The sequence below is a fragment of the Hemicordylus capensis genome, chromosome 4 (genome assembly GCF_027244095.1).
Source record: "Hemicordylus capensis ecotype Gifberg chromosome 4, rHemCap1.1.pri, whole genome shotgun sequence".
Lineage (NCBI taxonomy): Eukaryota > Metazoa > Chordata > Lepidosauria > Squamata > Cordylidae > Hemicordylus > Hemicordylus capensis.
In genome coordinates this window covers 94195997-94214011 of record NC_069660.1, presented here as the reverse complement: position 1 = coordinate 94214011, position 18015 = coordinate 94195997, and the positions used below count along the sequence as shown (strand labels likewise).

The window sequence follows — 18015 nt, the reverse complement described above, 5'->3', positions numbered from 1 at the left end:
CTTCCCTGCTTTGCATATTTAACCTACTTCATAATATATTACTTCAGAACCATCCCAAAAGTTAAAAGTATTATGTTCGAATGAAACTCTTCCCCATTAATGCAATCTGCTATAAATTTTATACAGAAAAACCGTTTACCTTCTCTTGGGAAGAACACAGAATCTCTGGGAGAACTCTGGTTAGGATTACTGCGGTTTTACACTGAAGAGTTTGACTTCAAGGAATATGTCATCAGCATTCGGCAGAAGAAGCTGTTAACCACCTTTGAAAAACAGTGGACATCTAAATGCATTGCTATTGAAGGTACTTGTGGAATATTAGTTACCCAGTAAAAAAATGTATTTCTTGGAGGAACTTTCTCACTTGTTTAGCATCTTTAAATTACACTGCATTAAGGATGGTAAAAACTTGACTTGTATAGCCTACACCGACAGCATTTGTTAATAGGAGACTTGCCTTATTAAATAATCCTTCTGAACCTAGAGGCTGACATCCTGACTAAATTGCCTTATTCAATGAAAAGTCCAATTGGAATAAATAAGACAAATAAGTCAGCTTGTATTAAAACTCACTGTTCTATTTTATAACAGTTTATATTTTTCTTCTAGAAATATGAATATATTATGTGTTCATAAACACACAAATTAATACATTAAACTAGGGAGAAAATTACTATGCTACCAAAAACTTTTATCTGCTCTTTTCATATTTCCCCCACTTTGTTCAGATCCTTTTGACTTGAATCATAACCTGGGTGCAGGAGTTTCAAGAAAAAGTAAGACTTAATAAAACTACTACTTAGAGCTGATGAAATTCTAAAGGAACACAGTTATTTAATCTTTTTTGTCCTTTCTTTCACAGTGACCAATTTCATAATGAAGGCATTAATCAATGGAAGAAAACTATTTGGTACCCCTTTCTATCCAATCTTGGGAAGAGAAGCTGTAAGTTCTCCCATTTTGTTGCACTCTCTCACTCTTTTGCTATAATCAGAAATGAGCAAGTACCTTATTACAAAGATGGAACAATTATTCAAAGCAAGGGCATTCAAAAATTCAAGCACCCCTACTAAAAACCCCTACAAAAAGTAGGGAGCCTTGTTTGTTTGTTTGTTTGTTTATTTATTTGATTTATATACCGCCCTTCCGAAATGGCTCAGGGCAGTTTACAATTAAGTAAGTAGGTTCATTAGAAGAAAAATTCTAAAAGCCACAATCAAGCAATACCTTTATTAGGTCCAACCCAGAGGTGGTTCCAGGTGAGGTCAACTTGTGCTGCTCCAGGTAAGTCACAAATTGCATCTTCACTGGTCCTGCGCTCTGGACAAGCTGGGAGCTGACTCATTCTGCCCTCTTCTCCCTGGCCCTGTCTGCTAGATCAGAGATTGGTGCTGATGCTACTGCTCTTTCCCCTCACCTTCCAGACATAGTTTCACCAGCCCGTGTCTCATTGGCACCATGGCATTCCAGCATCAAGCTTGTTGGATTTTGGTGCTGGAAAAAGTGTATGATACAGGGGTCAGCAAAACAGTGTGTGCCTGGAAGATGAGGTGGAAGAGTACCAGTGTCAGTGGGCAGAGTTAGAGAGGAGGGGACAGAGTCAGTAGGAGGAGTCAGAGAGGAAGGGGTGGGCCAGGACCAAACATAGGGGTGACAGCAGAGGTTAGGCTGGGGTGGCAGCAGCTGGTAGGTGAGTGATGCCCACTCCCAGGGGATTGGGCAGTATGCACATATTCACTGCCCCAAGGCACACTCACCACCTGAGGCTGTCGCCTCACTTTGCTTCATGGGGACTCGCCCCTGGGTTAACCAAAAGACAAATCTTAAGCAAGTTTTTGTGTTCTCCAGAACTAGAAAGGCTAGTTAAACAAAGCAAAAGCGGGGCAGGGGTTGGGCCTGGTGAAATAACCCTGCAATAGTTATTTCTTCTTCACCTCAGAAGCCAGGCTGAAGCCTGTGATTGTGTTTAGCACCAAGTGGAGCCAATCAGCGCAAGTTCTTCAACGTGGTCTCTGTCTTTTACACCAATGGGCTATGTGCTTGCGCAGAGACCTCGTCGGAACCTAACAAGCTCAATTCTCCTGATTTAGGCGGGAACCCCGCCTCCAGCTGCAATATGCAGCTGTGCCACTCCACTTCCTCTCAATCTTCGTCATCTGCACTTCAGTAGATGTCGTGGAATCTTCGGCTCTGCAACAAGTAGGACTGTGGCTTTCTTAAATCCTTTTGTGTTTTCTCCTGTTTTTCCCTGTTTCATGCCTGTTGTTTTCTTTACTGCACGCAGTAGCATTTTTTCTTGGCATTTTAATCTGCCCTCCATACTCTTCCTGTTTGTTTGTTTGAAAAACTTTTTTAAAATGTGTCCATTGTGGATCTAAGATCCCTTCCCCTGATACTCATAGCGAGTGTCTTCTTTACCTGGGGGAATCCCATGTGGTCGAGACCTGCATTCATTGCCAAGGGTTCACAAAGCAGGCTTGAAAGAATAGGGCTTCTCGCTTGCGCGCTGCCCTGTGGGACTTGGCCCTCCGTTTGTCAGAGGCCTTATAGTTGAAGCAGTCATTTAAAATGGCTTCTTCAATACTGTCAGAGCGTTTGAACTCCGCTCCCCCGGCACTAGAACACCTGGCTTCGGTACTGATACAGTCGGCGCCTGCTTCGGACCCACCTGTGGTTCTGGTTCCTTCTGTGCCATCGGATGAGTTGCTTAGGCCTGCTATACCTTCAGTAGCAACTCCCTCTTTGGTCCCTTTATTACCACTGAAGAAGCCAGCACAACTCCCTCCTCTACCGGCAGGACAGCATCTGCCTCCTATTCCCAAGAAGAAGAAGCCCCTGCCAGCTTCTTCTTCGGAGGCACCTTTGGTCAAGAAGCCAAAGGCTCACCTCTTGAGACGGATAGTGAAGGGGAGCGACCCTGACTCTCCGAACTCAGACCTAGTCTCTTTGAGATCGTCTCCCTTCGACATTCAATTGGACTCTAAACCTGTGTCTCCATCGGAGGATCTGAAACAATACTCAGCCTATGTGATAGCATGTCATCGGCTTTAGGGGTGAGCCTTGATGTGCAACAAAAAACGGAACTGGACCCTTTATTCGGTCTCATTGATGTGGAGGCTAAAGTACTAGCGTCTCTGCCACTTAATAGGGCTTTATTGGAAGTCATGCGTGGGCCCTGGAAGAAGCCAGCAACCCAACAGATGTTTGGAGAATTTCTATAGGGTGCAGATACACGACAATTTAGCCTTTTAAAAGAATCACCCGATGCCAAATTCCATTGTGGTGGAGGCCTCCTTGAATAAGTCTAAGGGTCACAGTCACTCTGCGCCGGGTGATAAAGAGGGGAGGAAGTTGAACTCCTTTGGGAGGAGACTCTGTTCGGCGTCAGCTCTACATTTGCGGGTTGCCAACTACTAGGCCTATAATGCCAAGTATAACAATTTTCTATGGAGAAAAGTGGCCCCCTTTTTGGACCTCCTGCCCCAGGATAAGCAGGATCCAGCGAAGGCCTTCCTGCGTGAAGCTGTGCAGGTGGCAAAACAGGAACTTTACTCTGTGAGACATTCTGTGGAATGTCCAGCAAAGGTGATGGCCACATCTGTGGCTCTTAGGAGGCATGCCTGACTGCATTCCTCCGGGTTGACCTATGAGGCTTGAGCTAAAATTTAGAATCTTCCTTTAGAACAGGGGTGGGGAACCTTGGCCCTCCAGCTGTTTTTGAACTACAACTCCCACCATCCCCAGCCACAATAATTGTGGCTGGGGATGATGGGATTTGTAGTTTAACAACAGCTGGAGGGCCAAGGTTCCCCACCCCTGCTTTAGAAGGTTCTAGCCTCTTCGCGGAACAGACTGCTGAGACTTTGCAGAAAGTGCAGACGCTGAGGAGTACAGCAAAATCTTATGTTTTACTCTTCCTCTGCCTCTAAACCGCAGAGACAGTTCAGATGGTCTCCTTACTAGCAGGCTAAAGCTCTTCCACAGCAACAATCTTCCTCAGAGCATTCCTTTTGAGTTAGCAAGTTCCAGCCTCGATACAAATCTGTTTTCCAGGCCAGTAAGCCTGCCTTTCAGAAGTAGCGACCAAATACTTTTTTTTTAAAAAGCAATGACTATTGGGCCTTTCGGACCCACCTTGCTCCCTTCGCTGTGAATTGGGACAAGGTGACTGTGGATCAGTGGATCCTCACTGTCGTACGCATAAGTTATGCCCTCGAGTTTCGCCAGACACCACCGTTGTCTGGGCTCGTGACTACACCGTCAGCTCCAGCATTGGAGTAGGAGGTCTGTGCTCTCCTCTTGAAGGATGCGATCGAAAAGGTCACCAATGTGACAAGCCCCAGTTCTACTCCCGGTACTTCATTGTTCCGAAACTGGATGGTGGTCAATGCCTTATATTGGACCTCAGAGGCCTGAAAAGTCACCTCGCTTACAAGCAGTTCCAAATGCTGCCAGTGCCAGTGCCGACTATTTTGACCCTGTTGGAGCAGGACATACTGGTATGGATGGTCTCCTTGGACCTGAGAGATTTGTATTATCATATTTCCATCTGCCCACAACATAGCTGTTTTCTGCGTTTCAAAATAGAGGAGATTACCTATCAGTTCAAGGCCCTACGATTTGGCCTGACAACAGCCCCGAGGGTCTTTACAAAGTGTCTGGCCACTGTGGTGGTGTTCCTGCAAGAAAAGGGGATACAAATATTGCCATATCTTGACGATCGGCTCATTCTAGAGGGGTCAAAGCGGGCTGCTTTGGACTCTCTCAACGCAGTCATAGACACTTTGGAGGGCCTGTACTTACAGGTCAACTTCGGGAAGTTCCAGTTGGACCGGTCCGCAGGATACAGTTTATAGGGCTGATCTTTGACACCCATTTGGAGAAAGTTTTTCCTCCCAGAGGCCCATATAGGGACACTTGTACAGTTGGCTTCTGCTTTCATGGCTGGAGGGCCACAGACTCTGTGCTCTGTGCAGAGCCTGTTAGGCCGTATGGCTGCCACCACATATGTGCTTCCACATGCGCATCTCTGGATGAGTATTATTCAGAGGTGCTTCTTGGACAGGTTCGGCCCCCTTTTGGATTCTGTTCATTTGGGGCGCTCCGTTATTTGTAAGCCCCTTGGGGCGGCAGCGTTCCTCCCTGCCGCCCTGTTTCCCTCATCGGCTGAAAGTAATGACTGCGCGTGCGCCCGTTTAGTGTGTATGCGTGCCCGTCTGCCATGCATGCGCGGTCGCTACTTCCGGCCACAGAGTGCCAGTGGGGGAAATGCGGCGGGAGGGGTGAGTACACCCTCCCCTGCCCTTAAAGTACCACCCCTGCCGGCGCAGAATACATTTTGGTCACATCCCTATTTGCTATAGGTTGGCAAATAAACAATTGCCTGGGACCATTAAGGTACACTCAGTTAGGTCCATGGCAGCCTCTGTGGCCTTTGATCGTGTGGTCCCATTAGACACTATTTGTCAGTCAGCTACTTGGGCTTTGCCCCATTCCTTTATTCCTCATTATGCTATTGATGCCAGGGCACGGAATGATGCTAAGTTTGGCAGGACTGTCCTGCAGTCTGTTTTCAGTTGATGTTCTTTGTTTCTTTGAAATAAATACTTCTTGTATAGTGCATCCATATTTCTGTTGTATTTCCCCCTCCACCTTGGATGCTAGCTTGTTATGTGCCCATTGGCGTAAAAGACTAGGGGTGTGCACGGAACTGCGGAGCTGTGGTCCAGCACTGGGGTGGGGGGTTCCTTTAAGGGTGGGGGAGCATTTACTTACCCCTCCCGCGCTTTCCAACCGCGGCGGCCGTATTTCTTTTCGCTATGGGGCGGCAGGATATCTCCCTGCCGCCCCTTTCCCGGCTTGGCTGCGCATGCTCCCTTACTTCCCTTATCTCTTTAAGCGATCGGCATTGTTGGCTCTCAGATTTTTTATGTTCTGTTGTTTCCACTTTCCTCTGTCAAATGCCCCTGGCGCCCCCTCCCCAATGTAGCTGCAAAGGCTGTAAGAAGCCTTTGCCTGCCCCCCCTTCTCCGAATGGTGCTGCTGCTGCTGCTGCAAAGGCTGTAAGAAGCCTTTGCCTGCCGCCCCTTCTCCGAATGGAGCTGCTTTTGCAGCAGCTCCGTTTGGAGAAGGGGCAGCAGCCAAAGGCTTCTTACAGCCTTTGCTGCTGCTGCTGCTGCAGCAGCAGCAGCAGCAGCAGCTCCGTTTGGAGAAGGGGCGGCAGGCAAAGGCTTCTTACAGCCTTTGCAGCTACATTGGGGAGGGAGCGGCAGGGGCATTTGACAGAGGAAAGTGGAAACAACAGAACATAAGAATATCTGAGAGCCAACAACGCCGATCGCTTAAAGAGATAAGGGAAGTAAGGGCGCACGCGCAGCCAAGCCGGGAAAGGGGCGGCAGGGAGATATCCTGCCGCCCCATAGCTAAAAGAAATACGGCCGCCGCGGTTGGAAAGCGCGGGAGGGGTAAGTAAACGCTCCCCCACCCTTAAAGCAACCCCCCACCCAATCTATCCAAACCCGAACCACTCATGTCCGGACCGGTCTGGAGTCCTTTAGAATGGCCTCCGAACCTGTCCGGGCACATCACTATAAAAGACAGAGACCACATTGAAGAACTACAGGTTACTTATCTGTAACTTTGGTTCTTCTAGAGGTCATCTGTCCTTTTACACACCCTCCCATCCTCCCCACTGGATCTACTGAGGGCGCACTCCCATGACTGAGGGGTTGTGGAGTGGTGAAGCTGCATATAGCGGCTGGGGGTGGGGTTTCCACCTAAAACAGGAGAATTGAGCTTGTTGGGTTCTGACGAGGTCTTTGCACAAGCGCATAGCCCATTGGTGTAAAAGGACAGATGACCACTAGAACAACCAAAGTTACAGGTAAGCAAGCTGTAGTTCCTGAAGTCCATCTTAAAATTGTTACAAGGTACAAATTTTCAGGGCTTTTAATCATGCCCAGCCATTCCCTTTCTCTTTTTGGTTTTCTTAACCTCAATCCTAATGAAGAGTTATGAAGAAAGTGTACTTAAGATGTTGGATCTTTTTGGGTGGTCTTAATTAATGTACTGTATTGCTTGATTGCTTGATGGTGGCTTTTCAGTTTGCTCAAATCAAAGCACCCCCAGTTTGAGGTGGACACAGCCCTCACTTGAGCAGACCTCCTTTAAATTGGGATTCACACCTTGCCCTTCCTGGGAATTCCTTATCCCCTGAAAGGCCTGGGGAACCTTGTCTGGGTGGAGGAGAGGAGGATGAAGTAGCAGGTGATCCTGGAACTTGATCCCAACCTGACAGCTTGGAGCCTGTTGGCTGTGGACGTTGTAACAGACGTGTAGATTCTTCTGGCACCAACCCCACAGAAAGAGGCAAGAGAGGCTGAGGCCCACATAGCACTGTCACAGGATGAGCCAAAGGAAACTGCTCCAGGAATGTGGAAAGCATAGGAGCACACCAGTGCAGGTGGGTTAGTAAAAGACTTGGAAAGAGTGATGTGTGAGAGATAAAGGAGGGCATTAGAAGGGAATGAGAAGGGATGTGAGTATTTGAGCAAGAGAGCAGGAAGTTGAGTAAGATGATGAGGGAAAGATGATGGGGTTGAGTTGGGAGCACAGGCAAAACTGGGAAAACAAAGGGTGCTGGTTTTCTTCCCTTGTGGAGTGCTGCTTCCTCAGGAGGGAGTGGGAAAGCTTGGAAGTGATGGTGATTCTCTTCCATTTGTTTCCAAAGATATGCCACTGCTTATCTGTTCAATCTCTTTTTCCCCCTTTCACCTATTTCCTCTTTACAGAAAGTGAACACAGGGAGCTTTTATAGTTAACAGTGTATCTCTCCCCCCTCCCGACCCTTTTCAGGAGTATTTTTTTAACTCAAAAGTTTTGACTGATGGAGAACTTGCACCCAATGATAGATGCTGCCGAGTCTGTGGCAAAATTGGGCACTACATGAAGGACTGCCCCAAAAGGAGGAGGTTAGTAAAATACACTCCTATCACAACAGTTTTATGCCTTTCAGTGCTTTCAGGAACAATAACACAACTGCCCTCTGCCTTGAAGGGAAAATGTGGAAATCATATCAAGAGAAGAGCAATAAGATCTATTTAATGAGTCATTTCAAAGGAATGTTTATGTCCCTTTTCAATATTTGCACCAGCATTTACCTCAGAAACAGGGACAAAAACTAGTGAAGGGGAAGCTCCCCCACTCTTGCTTTGCACAGAATTACATGGAAATTATCTGATTTCTTTCCCCCCAAATTGGGGAAAATTTGGGTAACTCTCCAAGCAATTCTGAGGCTCATAAAATTAGATTCCCTCGAGCCCCACACCCTTCAATAACATGCTTCTGCCTTCTTTACTTATGGTCTAGGGCAGCAAGCGGTAGGCAGCAAGGGGCAAGCAGAAGCAGCTGCTGCTTATATTTGTTGTCCTTCTGCTTAAACTGATATGACAACACACTTTATTAATTTTTACTGTTTAGGCTGAAGAAAAAGGAGAATGAGAGAGATGATGAAAAGGAAGTCAAGGAGGAAGACAGAGAGACTAGAGAAAAGAGATGCTTTATCTGTGGTGACGTGGGACATGTTCGAAGGGATTGTCCTGAATTCAAACAGACAAGACAGAGAAACAATGGTGTTCCAGGTAAAATGTTATTTTCACATGCACACATACATTCTGACACTTCCAGTTGTCTTTAGAAAATATGGTTATTTTCTTAGCAGAAGATGTTCATTTTTATTTTGAGTTTGGGGCTATGAATTTTCTTCACTGGCTATTTTTATTTGGAAAATAAATGAGGAAATCTTCAGTTTCCTAAACTCTCCGAGAACTTAGGGGATTGCGTACTTAAGGAACTGCCTCCTCAGTTTGTTATATCATGGTTATTCTTATCAGCATTAGGCATCTTCCTCTTGGTGCCTGCCTTTCCTCAAACAATGAGGGCACATATAGAAGCATTCTTGTTGCCCACACTCTACTTGTCTGAGTGTATTCCTGGCGAATGCCAGAGTTCAGGCATGGGCATTTTCTGGACATGGTGTCCGACTTTCCTACTTGTTGTTGTGAGGATATTTTATTAGTTACATTACATTAGACCACATTTTAGTGTACTTGCATTCATTCCATAGCACAGCTCAGTTATTAATTAAATTAAAACTAGCTTATCCTGCGCAGAGCATATGCACGCTAGGATTTTCCTCTCCTTGCCCCCCCACCGCAGCCCCTGCTCTATTGCTCACTCTCTGCCATCCACTCGCTTGCTCGCTTTCTGCCACCCACTCCCCTTTGCTCACTCTGCTACCCTCTTCCCCTTCACTCGCTCACTTTCTGCCAGCCAGCTTCCTTTTACTTACTCGTTCCCCCCTCCCTCCGCCGGCTGGCTCCCCCCACACTGCCTCTGTTGCCTCTGTTGCCATCAAATCGCTTGCTTCACCCTTCCCTTCGCCGGCTGGCTCGCTCCCTCCTCCCTCATTGGCAGCAGCTGCCCCTTTGTCTGATGCTCAGCCCTATTCCGTGCCCGCCCTCCCCCACTCTCTCAAAACTCTCGTGAGATATGCCACATATCACGGGATTTACTATATACGCCCTTAGTGAGAGAGAGTGTGTGTGTATCTCTCTCTTTCTCTCTCTCTCTCTCTCTCTCTCTCAGATTAACGAGTGCATAATACAGTCTCTTATTCCAGCTTTGTTTCTGGTGATCCAGCAGTTATATTCATGGTCCTGGCTATCGATGCAGGGTGTGGGTGCTACTTCTGTACCTTGGAAGTCAATTCTGTATTTTCTAAGCCCTGATACTGCAAATCTCTACAACTTTTAATTACACAGAAAATCTTTCTTAGCCTTTTCTTAAATATTTAGGCCTGTTTCCCTGACACATTGTTGCAATTCTAAGTTACATTCTGGGAACTAGAGTATCCTGTTCTATAAAGTCCTTCAACAGCCTCACAGTATACCCTGCTAAACTGCCTCAAGAGTTCCCTTTCCCCTTCAACTTTTAAAACATAGAAAAAAGGTTTTTGGACCTTCAATATTACAGTTCCAGAAAGAGAAATAGTTATCTTGGGAAACACTTTTCTTTTTGTAACAGATCAACATCTTACTGTTGCCAAACTAAGACAAGAGCTTTATTTCTGGGTTAACTTATAGTAGACCATAGCTGAGCTGAATGTGGTAACTTGTTTGGTTTTGGTGCAGTAGCTTACACTGTAGAAGAAACATACTCATGCAATTTTAAATTGGCTTGTCTCTGGCAGAGAGCCCTGTTGCAAAAGATACAACAAATAAAGTCACGGTTTGATTTCTTAATTTATATTGAACACACACATTAATTGAATTTCATCATTTAGCTCCTCAGTTAGTCCGAAGCCTTGTAAACTCACAGCAGGTAACTGGATCAATTCAACAGCAAGTGGAAAGACCCTTACGTACTAGACAGCCATCTGAATGTGTAAGTTCCATTTGATACAATATTACAATGAGTAATTTTTCTAATAAACCAGTATCACTGGTGTGCAAAATAAAAAAGCAGTAATGCTTGTGACGTTTCCTGCTATAAGAAATCTATTTTTGTAAAATTATAGTATTGATATTTATGTATGAAGATATTTTAAAAACCTGTTATTTGAGCTACTACAGTATATTATTAGAGATCATATTTGAAAAATATCGGATTGAGGTGGAGATTCAAAATGTTTTAGAGTGAAAGAAAGAAAGAAAGAAAGAAAGAAGATGCTAGATGTGAGTGAAAATTAGTAGGGTGCATTTCTTAATTATACGTTTATTAGGACCAACCAAAATGACACAAATTTTTGAGGTTTCAAGTTCTCCAGAACTCATAATTAGGCTAGATATTAAGTAACAAAAAAACGGGTTCTGGAGGGAGCTGGCATACTTTAGGAGCTTCTGCAACATTTCCAGCAGCCCACAGCTCCCCACCCTTGTTGTTCCTTTGCTCAACATTCAGTCTGATGAATTCTGGAGAACTTGAAAGCTTGTTGCTTAAAACTTTGATTGTGTCGCTTTGGTTGTTCCTCATAAAGGCATTACTGGATTGAGACTTGGATTTTCCCCCAATGGATCAACATGACTATGTAATGTGTGCCAATAATATCTAAAGAGGCTATTTTTCAATGGTAGGGCTTTGTTTATAGAATGAATTCACTGAATTTACTTTCCGTGAAACATTCATTAATTGAGCTTTGTACAGTGGAAGGATTTAGTTTACTGCCTCTCTAAGTTCAAGTATAATAAATGGAGCTGGCAGGCACTTCTTAGTGAGGACTTTTTAAGGAGTCAGGTGCTTAAACAGAACACATTTAACTAACTGATGTACTAATCCAAACTACATCCTTTTTTCCCCTTCCAGTCTGATTCGCGTCAGTCATCTTACTCTCCACAGCCTCAGCAATTTACCCAGAATTCCTCTCCGCCAGCCTCCATTAACCAAACTCAGCCACAACCAATATCCCAGTCTAAGCATGCTCTACAACCCCAGCAAGGGGCACAGGCACCCCACCAGGTCCAGCTGCCTTTGTTTAACTTTCCCCAATCTCCTCCAGGTCAGTATTCCACCTTGCCTAACCTGGGACTATTTCAGATGCACCACCACCACCACCACCACCAAATTCAACTTCCTAACACCTCGTGGCCTGTGATTCACTCTGCACCGGGTAATCCTCCTCACTCTACAAATGTTCAGTTTTCTGTGAGAGCTGGCGGCAGCAACCCACCCAATAACCAGAGCAGCGTCAGCTTGAATGATCCCAGTATAATCTTTGCACAACCTGCTGCCAGGTCTGTAGGAATCCCCAGCAGTACTCATGAGGGACACTGGCACAACCCTGTGACTCTAAACTCACTGGTGAACAATGGCACTGCGGGGAATTCAGGTAACTCTCTTCTATTGTCTCCTGTTTTGTTCAAGTTCTGATGACTTCTTTGCTAAACATTTCTGAACCTTTTACATCTCTCTATGTTATTGAGGGAGTGTACGAAGAAACATTTAAAGAGATTACTGCCTAGTATTTTCCAGGCTACAATTTAAAAATATATGAAGAATGGTTCAGAAATATGGGTTGGGTTTTGGAAGGGTACTTTGTAGCTCCAATTTTGTTACATTAAAACTCTCCACCTGCTTTTCTCCAACAGGAACCAAACTGTTTGTAAGCCTTACATAAAACACAATAAAATAACATTGATCATTATAACTTTACGCAATACAGCCAAAGCATACAAATAAAACAGAAGGAACTCTCTAAAAGCAATGGCTGACATCCAGGCTACCGAAGCACCTCCAAACACTCAGCAGGACTGCCCCCGCAGCTCTCAGTTTTTCTGCAATGGAGCCAGTGGGCACTGCTCCCAGAGCAATATCCTGCTCTCCCAAAGCCCTCTATTGCAGCAGAAACACATTGCACAAAAATATGCATGTAAGAGAACTGACAGAGCTGCATCAGCAACATGTTTTTGCTGCGACAGAAGGATTTGTGAGTGCTCTGGGAGAAGTGCCCACTGGCTCTACCACTTACTTCAGTAGTCTGGATGTCAGGCAGTATCCTTAAAAACAACATACATGAAACAACAACAGCAGCATTAAAAGTTCTCCTAAAAAGCAATGTTTTCACGTGGCATGCAATGAAGGGAGCCTTTTCACCACTGAAAAGGCTCTGCTCCTTGTTGTTGCTCACCATGTAGCCCAGGCACCCAAAGCAGGGCCTCTGATGATGACCAGAGTGTATGTGGAAGTATATATTGGCAAAGGCAGAGCTTTCCAAGTGCTTGGGTCCTAAAAATTTTATGGCTTTAAATATTAAAACCAGCATCTTGAATTGAGCCTGAAAACAAATAGGTAGCCAGAGCAAATTAAACAAAATCAGAGTGATATGCTCCCACAGTGCAAGCCCAGCTAATAGTTAAGTGGCCACATTTTGTACCAACTGAAGTTTCTGAATGATTTGAGGGAAGCCCCATGTGCCCTGTGTTACAGTAATTTTGTTTGCTTGAAGTACTTTTATCCTGCCTTTCAGGATAAAATCAGTATCCTATAGGGAGCTATAGAAGGAAGTGGGGATTGGTGGAAATCACCTATACTGTACTGCACTGCTTGTGCAAGTACTAGTGAAAAAGAAAAAAACCCAACCATCCCTAATAAATATACTAATAAAAACAAATAATTTAGTCTGGAAGTGACCACAGCATGGATAACTGGCCAAATCAGACTTTTCCAGGAGAGCCACAACTGTAACACCAGCTGAAGTTGAAAGGCACTTCTCATCATCACTTCTGCTTGGACTTCTGAAAGTAGTCCTCGATCAAAAAGTATCCCCAAATTGAAAACCTGAGTGAGTGTGTGTGTGTGTGTGTGTGTGTGTGTGTGTGTGTGTGTAAATGCACTACTTCCTGAACAGGTTGAGAGGCCATTTATGTATCCGTCGGATCCACAATCACCAGTATCTTCATCTTATATGGATTAAATTTCAGTTTGTTCTCCATCCATCCACCCAGTCTCTCACAATGATAAAGCAGCAGTTCAGAGTTTCCACACACCTCACCCCTCCCTGATCTGCTGAAAATGAAATATAGAACTGAGTGTCATCAGTATGCTGGTGACTTCACAGCCCAAATCTTCAGGCTGCTTCACTTGGTAGCTTCATGCTGAAGTTAGGTTCCACAAAACCTTGATGTATTATTTAAAGTTAAAGGAATCTGGACTTCTGCTGAGAAACATTGGGTAGTATTTGCATGAATGCAACACTTTTGCTTGTGCAGGGAAGGAGGGGTTGTTTTTGCCAATGCCCCCTTCCTCCTGTAGCCCCTTGTGCCACTTTTATAAGGGATACAGGACCCTCAGGGACATAGTTTTGTGAGATACTGGGAGCTATAGAGGAAAGGGGGATTGGTGAAAATAACCTGTACTGCTTGTGCAAGTACTAGTCTGGATGTAATTCATATGTCTGATTTCCAAACAACAGATAGGGCTGCGATCCAAAGAGGTTCTATGCATGAGTGAAAGTGCTTTTGCCAACTTTTGTTTCTAGCTGCAGCCCCTTGTACCACATCAGACGTTGCTCTGACAGATCTTCTAAACTTCAGGACCAGCTTTTCCTGGGTGTGTGTGCATGCCTGCATGCAAGTGGCTGCAGTGGAAAAGGCAGCCCATAAACTGTTCACTCCTATTATATTTATCGTTTAAATATCAAAAACGTTTGGGTTCAGAATGTGTTTAGTTTTCACTCATGCACCAAAAAGTGTGGAAATGGCAAGTTAAGGTGGTCACCTTAATTTGAACACTATGTAAGCAGTGAAGATTTTGTACAATCTTGTCTGTTCTACTGGTTATTAATTAGGTCCCATGCACCCTCACTTTTCCTTAGTCTTGCAACTCAACATTGGGCTGGTGAGGGTTGCATCCAAACAGAATTTCAACAGGTGCAGCTTTCTCAATCATTTTCTAAGATGCACCTCATGATTTTGTGCCTGATGCAAAGTGTAGGAGCTTGGAGCCTAATTTGTAAAGTCAGCATAATATGAGATTGGACAAAGTTGTTTTTATTGCTTACATGGCATGGAAGTTAAGGTGGCCTCCTTTATTTTTAATTTCCACACTTATTTGAGTACGAGTAAAAACTGTAAGCTTTCAATTTAACTTTCAATTGAAACCAAATGTTTTTAATATTTAAAACTTCCTTGTGTGTGATGAAAAGGAAAATAACTGATTTATATGCATGTATTGTCTGTGTGGAATTGCGGAGGAGGGTGTTCAATTTTATCTCTGCAATATTTATAATTTACACTGTAGTTTATGGAATCCAAATGATTTCTCCTATATTATTTTGTTAACCTCACACAGGAGTGTGTTGTATTCATTTACGCAACCTTTGTAAGAGATTTGTCAAAATTTAAATAACTGCAGTAAGTAGGCCAGTCCCACTAATCCATGGGATAATGGACTAATGATTTACAGAAGTTCATTGAACATAGATCTTCCAACAGTTCAGTCTGATAGCTAAATAGAACTCATGTGTTCAGAGGTAGTATCTCTCCCAATTACAAATTCTTGGGACAATCAATCTAGAAAATGTTATAACAACTCCTCAGTGTACTCTATTCAGTTATCTCAGTTTTGCAACTAGTGGCAAGGACTAACTTTATAAAAGTGACACACAGACTCATCGATAAGTAGAAGCAAAACATTATTAAACCGTTATTACAACGGACCTGCAATTCAGTTTACAGGTGGACCTTGTTATCCATGGATTCCATATCCACAGATTCGCGTATCTGCAGTCAGGAAAAGACACCCGATCTCGGCATACATGGAAAAAAGAGGGGGAAGCACATGCCAACCTCGCGTATCTGTAGATCAGAGGTGACCAGAAATGAACGTGGAGGTCATTTTTGGCAGTCATTTTTTTCCAACAGAGCCACAAAATGGCTCCCGTCTTTGTAAAAAAATAAAACACAGGGAAACAAATGCCAGTTTTGGGCCAATTAGATGGCACCGCACGACTCGGGAGCAGCAGAGCTAAGCAAAATTCCCCGTGAAATTCAGCTTATTTTTGGCCATTTTCAGCAGACCAAGAACCTAACCCCTGCGATCCCATAGCCCCAGTGACTCAATATTCACAGTTTCCATATCCGCAGCTGCAGCCCGGAATGGAACCCCTGCGAATATCAATGTTCTCCTGTATTCTTTTCACCTTTTACAAATAGTGTTTCAGAGAAACTTAGAAATGACAAGTGGACTTGGTTATTAAAAGCTATGATTTGTACTATATGCTTTCAATTCCCCCCCACCCCCTGGTTTCTTCAGGATAACGTTTTGAACTGCTGAATCTTGATAATTTCTTAATTGATCTGCACCAAATTTGGACAGATAGTAGCAATTGTCACCTAATTACTAATGCCTAATTAAACCTAATTAGGTATTAATAAATACCTAATTACTAATCCATGGGTCGGAGGTGGCTGGAAATGACCACAGAGGTCATTTCCAGCTGCCATTTCATTTCTCGGAACTACAAAACTGCTCCCGTGTTGTTGTTTTTAAAAAACCCATGGTGATTTTTGGGCATTCTGGAGGCACAGCACAATGCATGGGAGCAGCAAAGCATGCTAAGAAGCTTCCCCCGCCCCCCACCCAATTTGGCTGAAAACCGGCATTTATTTCGCATTTTCATGACGACCGGGAACTCAACCTCTGATTCCCCATTGAAACAACGCTTCGATAGTTGTGATTTCCGTATGCATGGTGCATCTGCAGAATGGAATCCCTGTGAATATCAAGGTTCTCCTGTACTTCATTGTTGTTTTTAAGTTTGTTTCCCCAGCTTCCAGAGAATAGGTTTTCAAACTCTTGTATCTTGGTCATTTCTCGAGATTTATGCCAGGTTTGGGGAGAAAGTGTTGCTTGTCAACCTAGTTACTCCATTCCAGATTTCAGGCAGAGTAGATAGATTTTTATGGCCAATAGAATGTTCAGGGTTTATAATAGTAGAATATAGTTTTTACACTTCACCTTTAAATATACAAGTGCTAGAACATCTATATAACTCATGAATAATTAGATTAGCTTGGAAAGATGCCTTTCCCCATGAAGAATGGTGGTTCTGTTTATAGAAGAGGAGGCTATTCACAAGCGCGTGCGAAACCGGGCTGAGGGAACCCAGCCCAGTTGTGCGTGCACATGTGAACTGCTGGGATCGGGCCCAATCCCGGCAACAACCTTGTGGCTATGTATCCACCTTTGAATATTGCTGGGAGCCTGGAGAGGGGGGATCCCCACGATGCACCGCACACTCATGCGGTGCATCATTGCATTGATGACACATCCCGGCCCCTGACTCTCCCTGCTGCCTTGGTGCACGGGGAATAGTCTGGGCGCATGCCCAGCAACACCAGCTCGATTGTCTGTGGGGAAGATAAGTTTAACTTGCCTTCCCCACAGATTGCCCTCTAGCCCTTCTTGATGATCATGAGAAGAGGCTCGAGGTGTTTTACACTTCTAATTATAGTACTGTGTGAAAAGAGTGAAATTAAATCCAAGTGGGAGCATAAGAACTGCAGTAGAACCTATCTATTACAGCATTGTGGGAGCTGTTGCAGAAAAGTGGTAAAGGCTACTTCCACTCACAGTTCTTTAGATCCAACTCATTTTTTACATACTGATTTGTAGCTTTGTTTTCTTTTTATAAATGTATTTTCCCCACCCAAAATGATTGAAAGAAAGTTCCATTCCTTTATGTAATCAGTCAAATAGATGTTTTCAATACTTCCTCTCCATGCAGCAATTATGCTCAGCCTTCTCTACATGAAACTACTTCTGTGTGATAATAGTTCACAATGCATTTTGCTTACTCTGGACCTATTCTGAATCATGTATGAGTTTGTATAGTGTGTATTGAAAAGTAATGATTTTTGGCAAAACAAGAATATCAAGCAGGATAGGGCTTATCATGGAAAATTAAACACTTTAATAGTTTAAACTATAGATGCTGTTACTTATTGATGCACATGTTATGTTGCAAAGGATTGGTAATTTCATCAACAACATTTCTTTTTCTTTGTGAATGAAAATTTAGATCAGGGCTTCCAAGGACAGTTTGGTAAAGCAAACCCCCCTCCTCCTCCTGTTCCTTGGGACCATGGAGCCCCTGCCCATTTTCCTCTTCTTCGAGGGGCATGGCCTTACAATATGTCTCCAAACTACCTGCAGCAGGGAAATGCCAGCTATCCATTGAACAAACCTTTCTACCCTCAAGGTACTAAAGCTACAAATATATGAAGCACCTTTGCCACCTTTCTCCTATTTTTTTCACTGATTTTGATGTGCAGCCATTAAGTCACTTAGCCCACAACTGGAATCAATGAGATAAAAACCATAGTTTGCACATCCCTTGCACTGAAGGATCTGAATGCAGTACTGGGGCTTATCCCAACAGAGTGGGGACTGAAATCAGGTCCTAAACAATGGCTATGGAGAAGCTGACTGGTAGCCAAGAGATTAATACTGCGGTGATGG

The 18015-nt window shown here is 44.1% G+C and overlaps 1 protein-coding gene across 2 annotated transcripts in view; it reads left to right on the top strand.

Moving 5' to 3' along the window:
- Positions 1–18015, top strand: part of TUT4 (terminal uridylyl transferase 4) — an 82885-nt gene that overhangs the window by 63214 nt on the left and 1656 nt on the right. For both annotated transcript variants that reach the window (XM_053246543.1, XM_053246544.1), the window contains 8 exons: positions 127–304; positions 729–776; positions 863–945; positions 7855–7970; positions 8479–8639; positions 10343–10443; positions 11362–11884; positions 17576–17755. In XM_053246543.1, the coding sequence (XP_053102518.1) occupies positions 127–304; positions 729–776; positions 863–945; positions 7855–7970; positions 8479–8639; positions 10343–10443; positions 11362–11884; positions 17576–17755 (1390 nt within the window). The remainder of the gene's footprint in view (positions 1–126; positions 305–728; positions 777–862; positions 946–7854; positions 7971–8478; positions 8640–10342; positions 10444–11361; positions 11885–17575; positions 17756–18015) is intronic.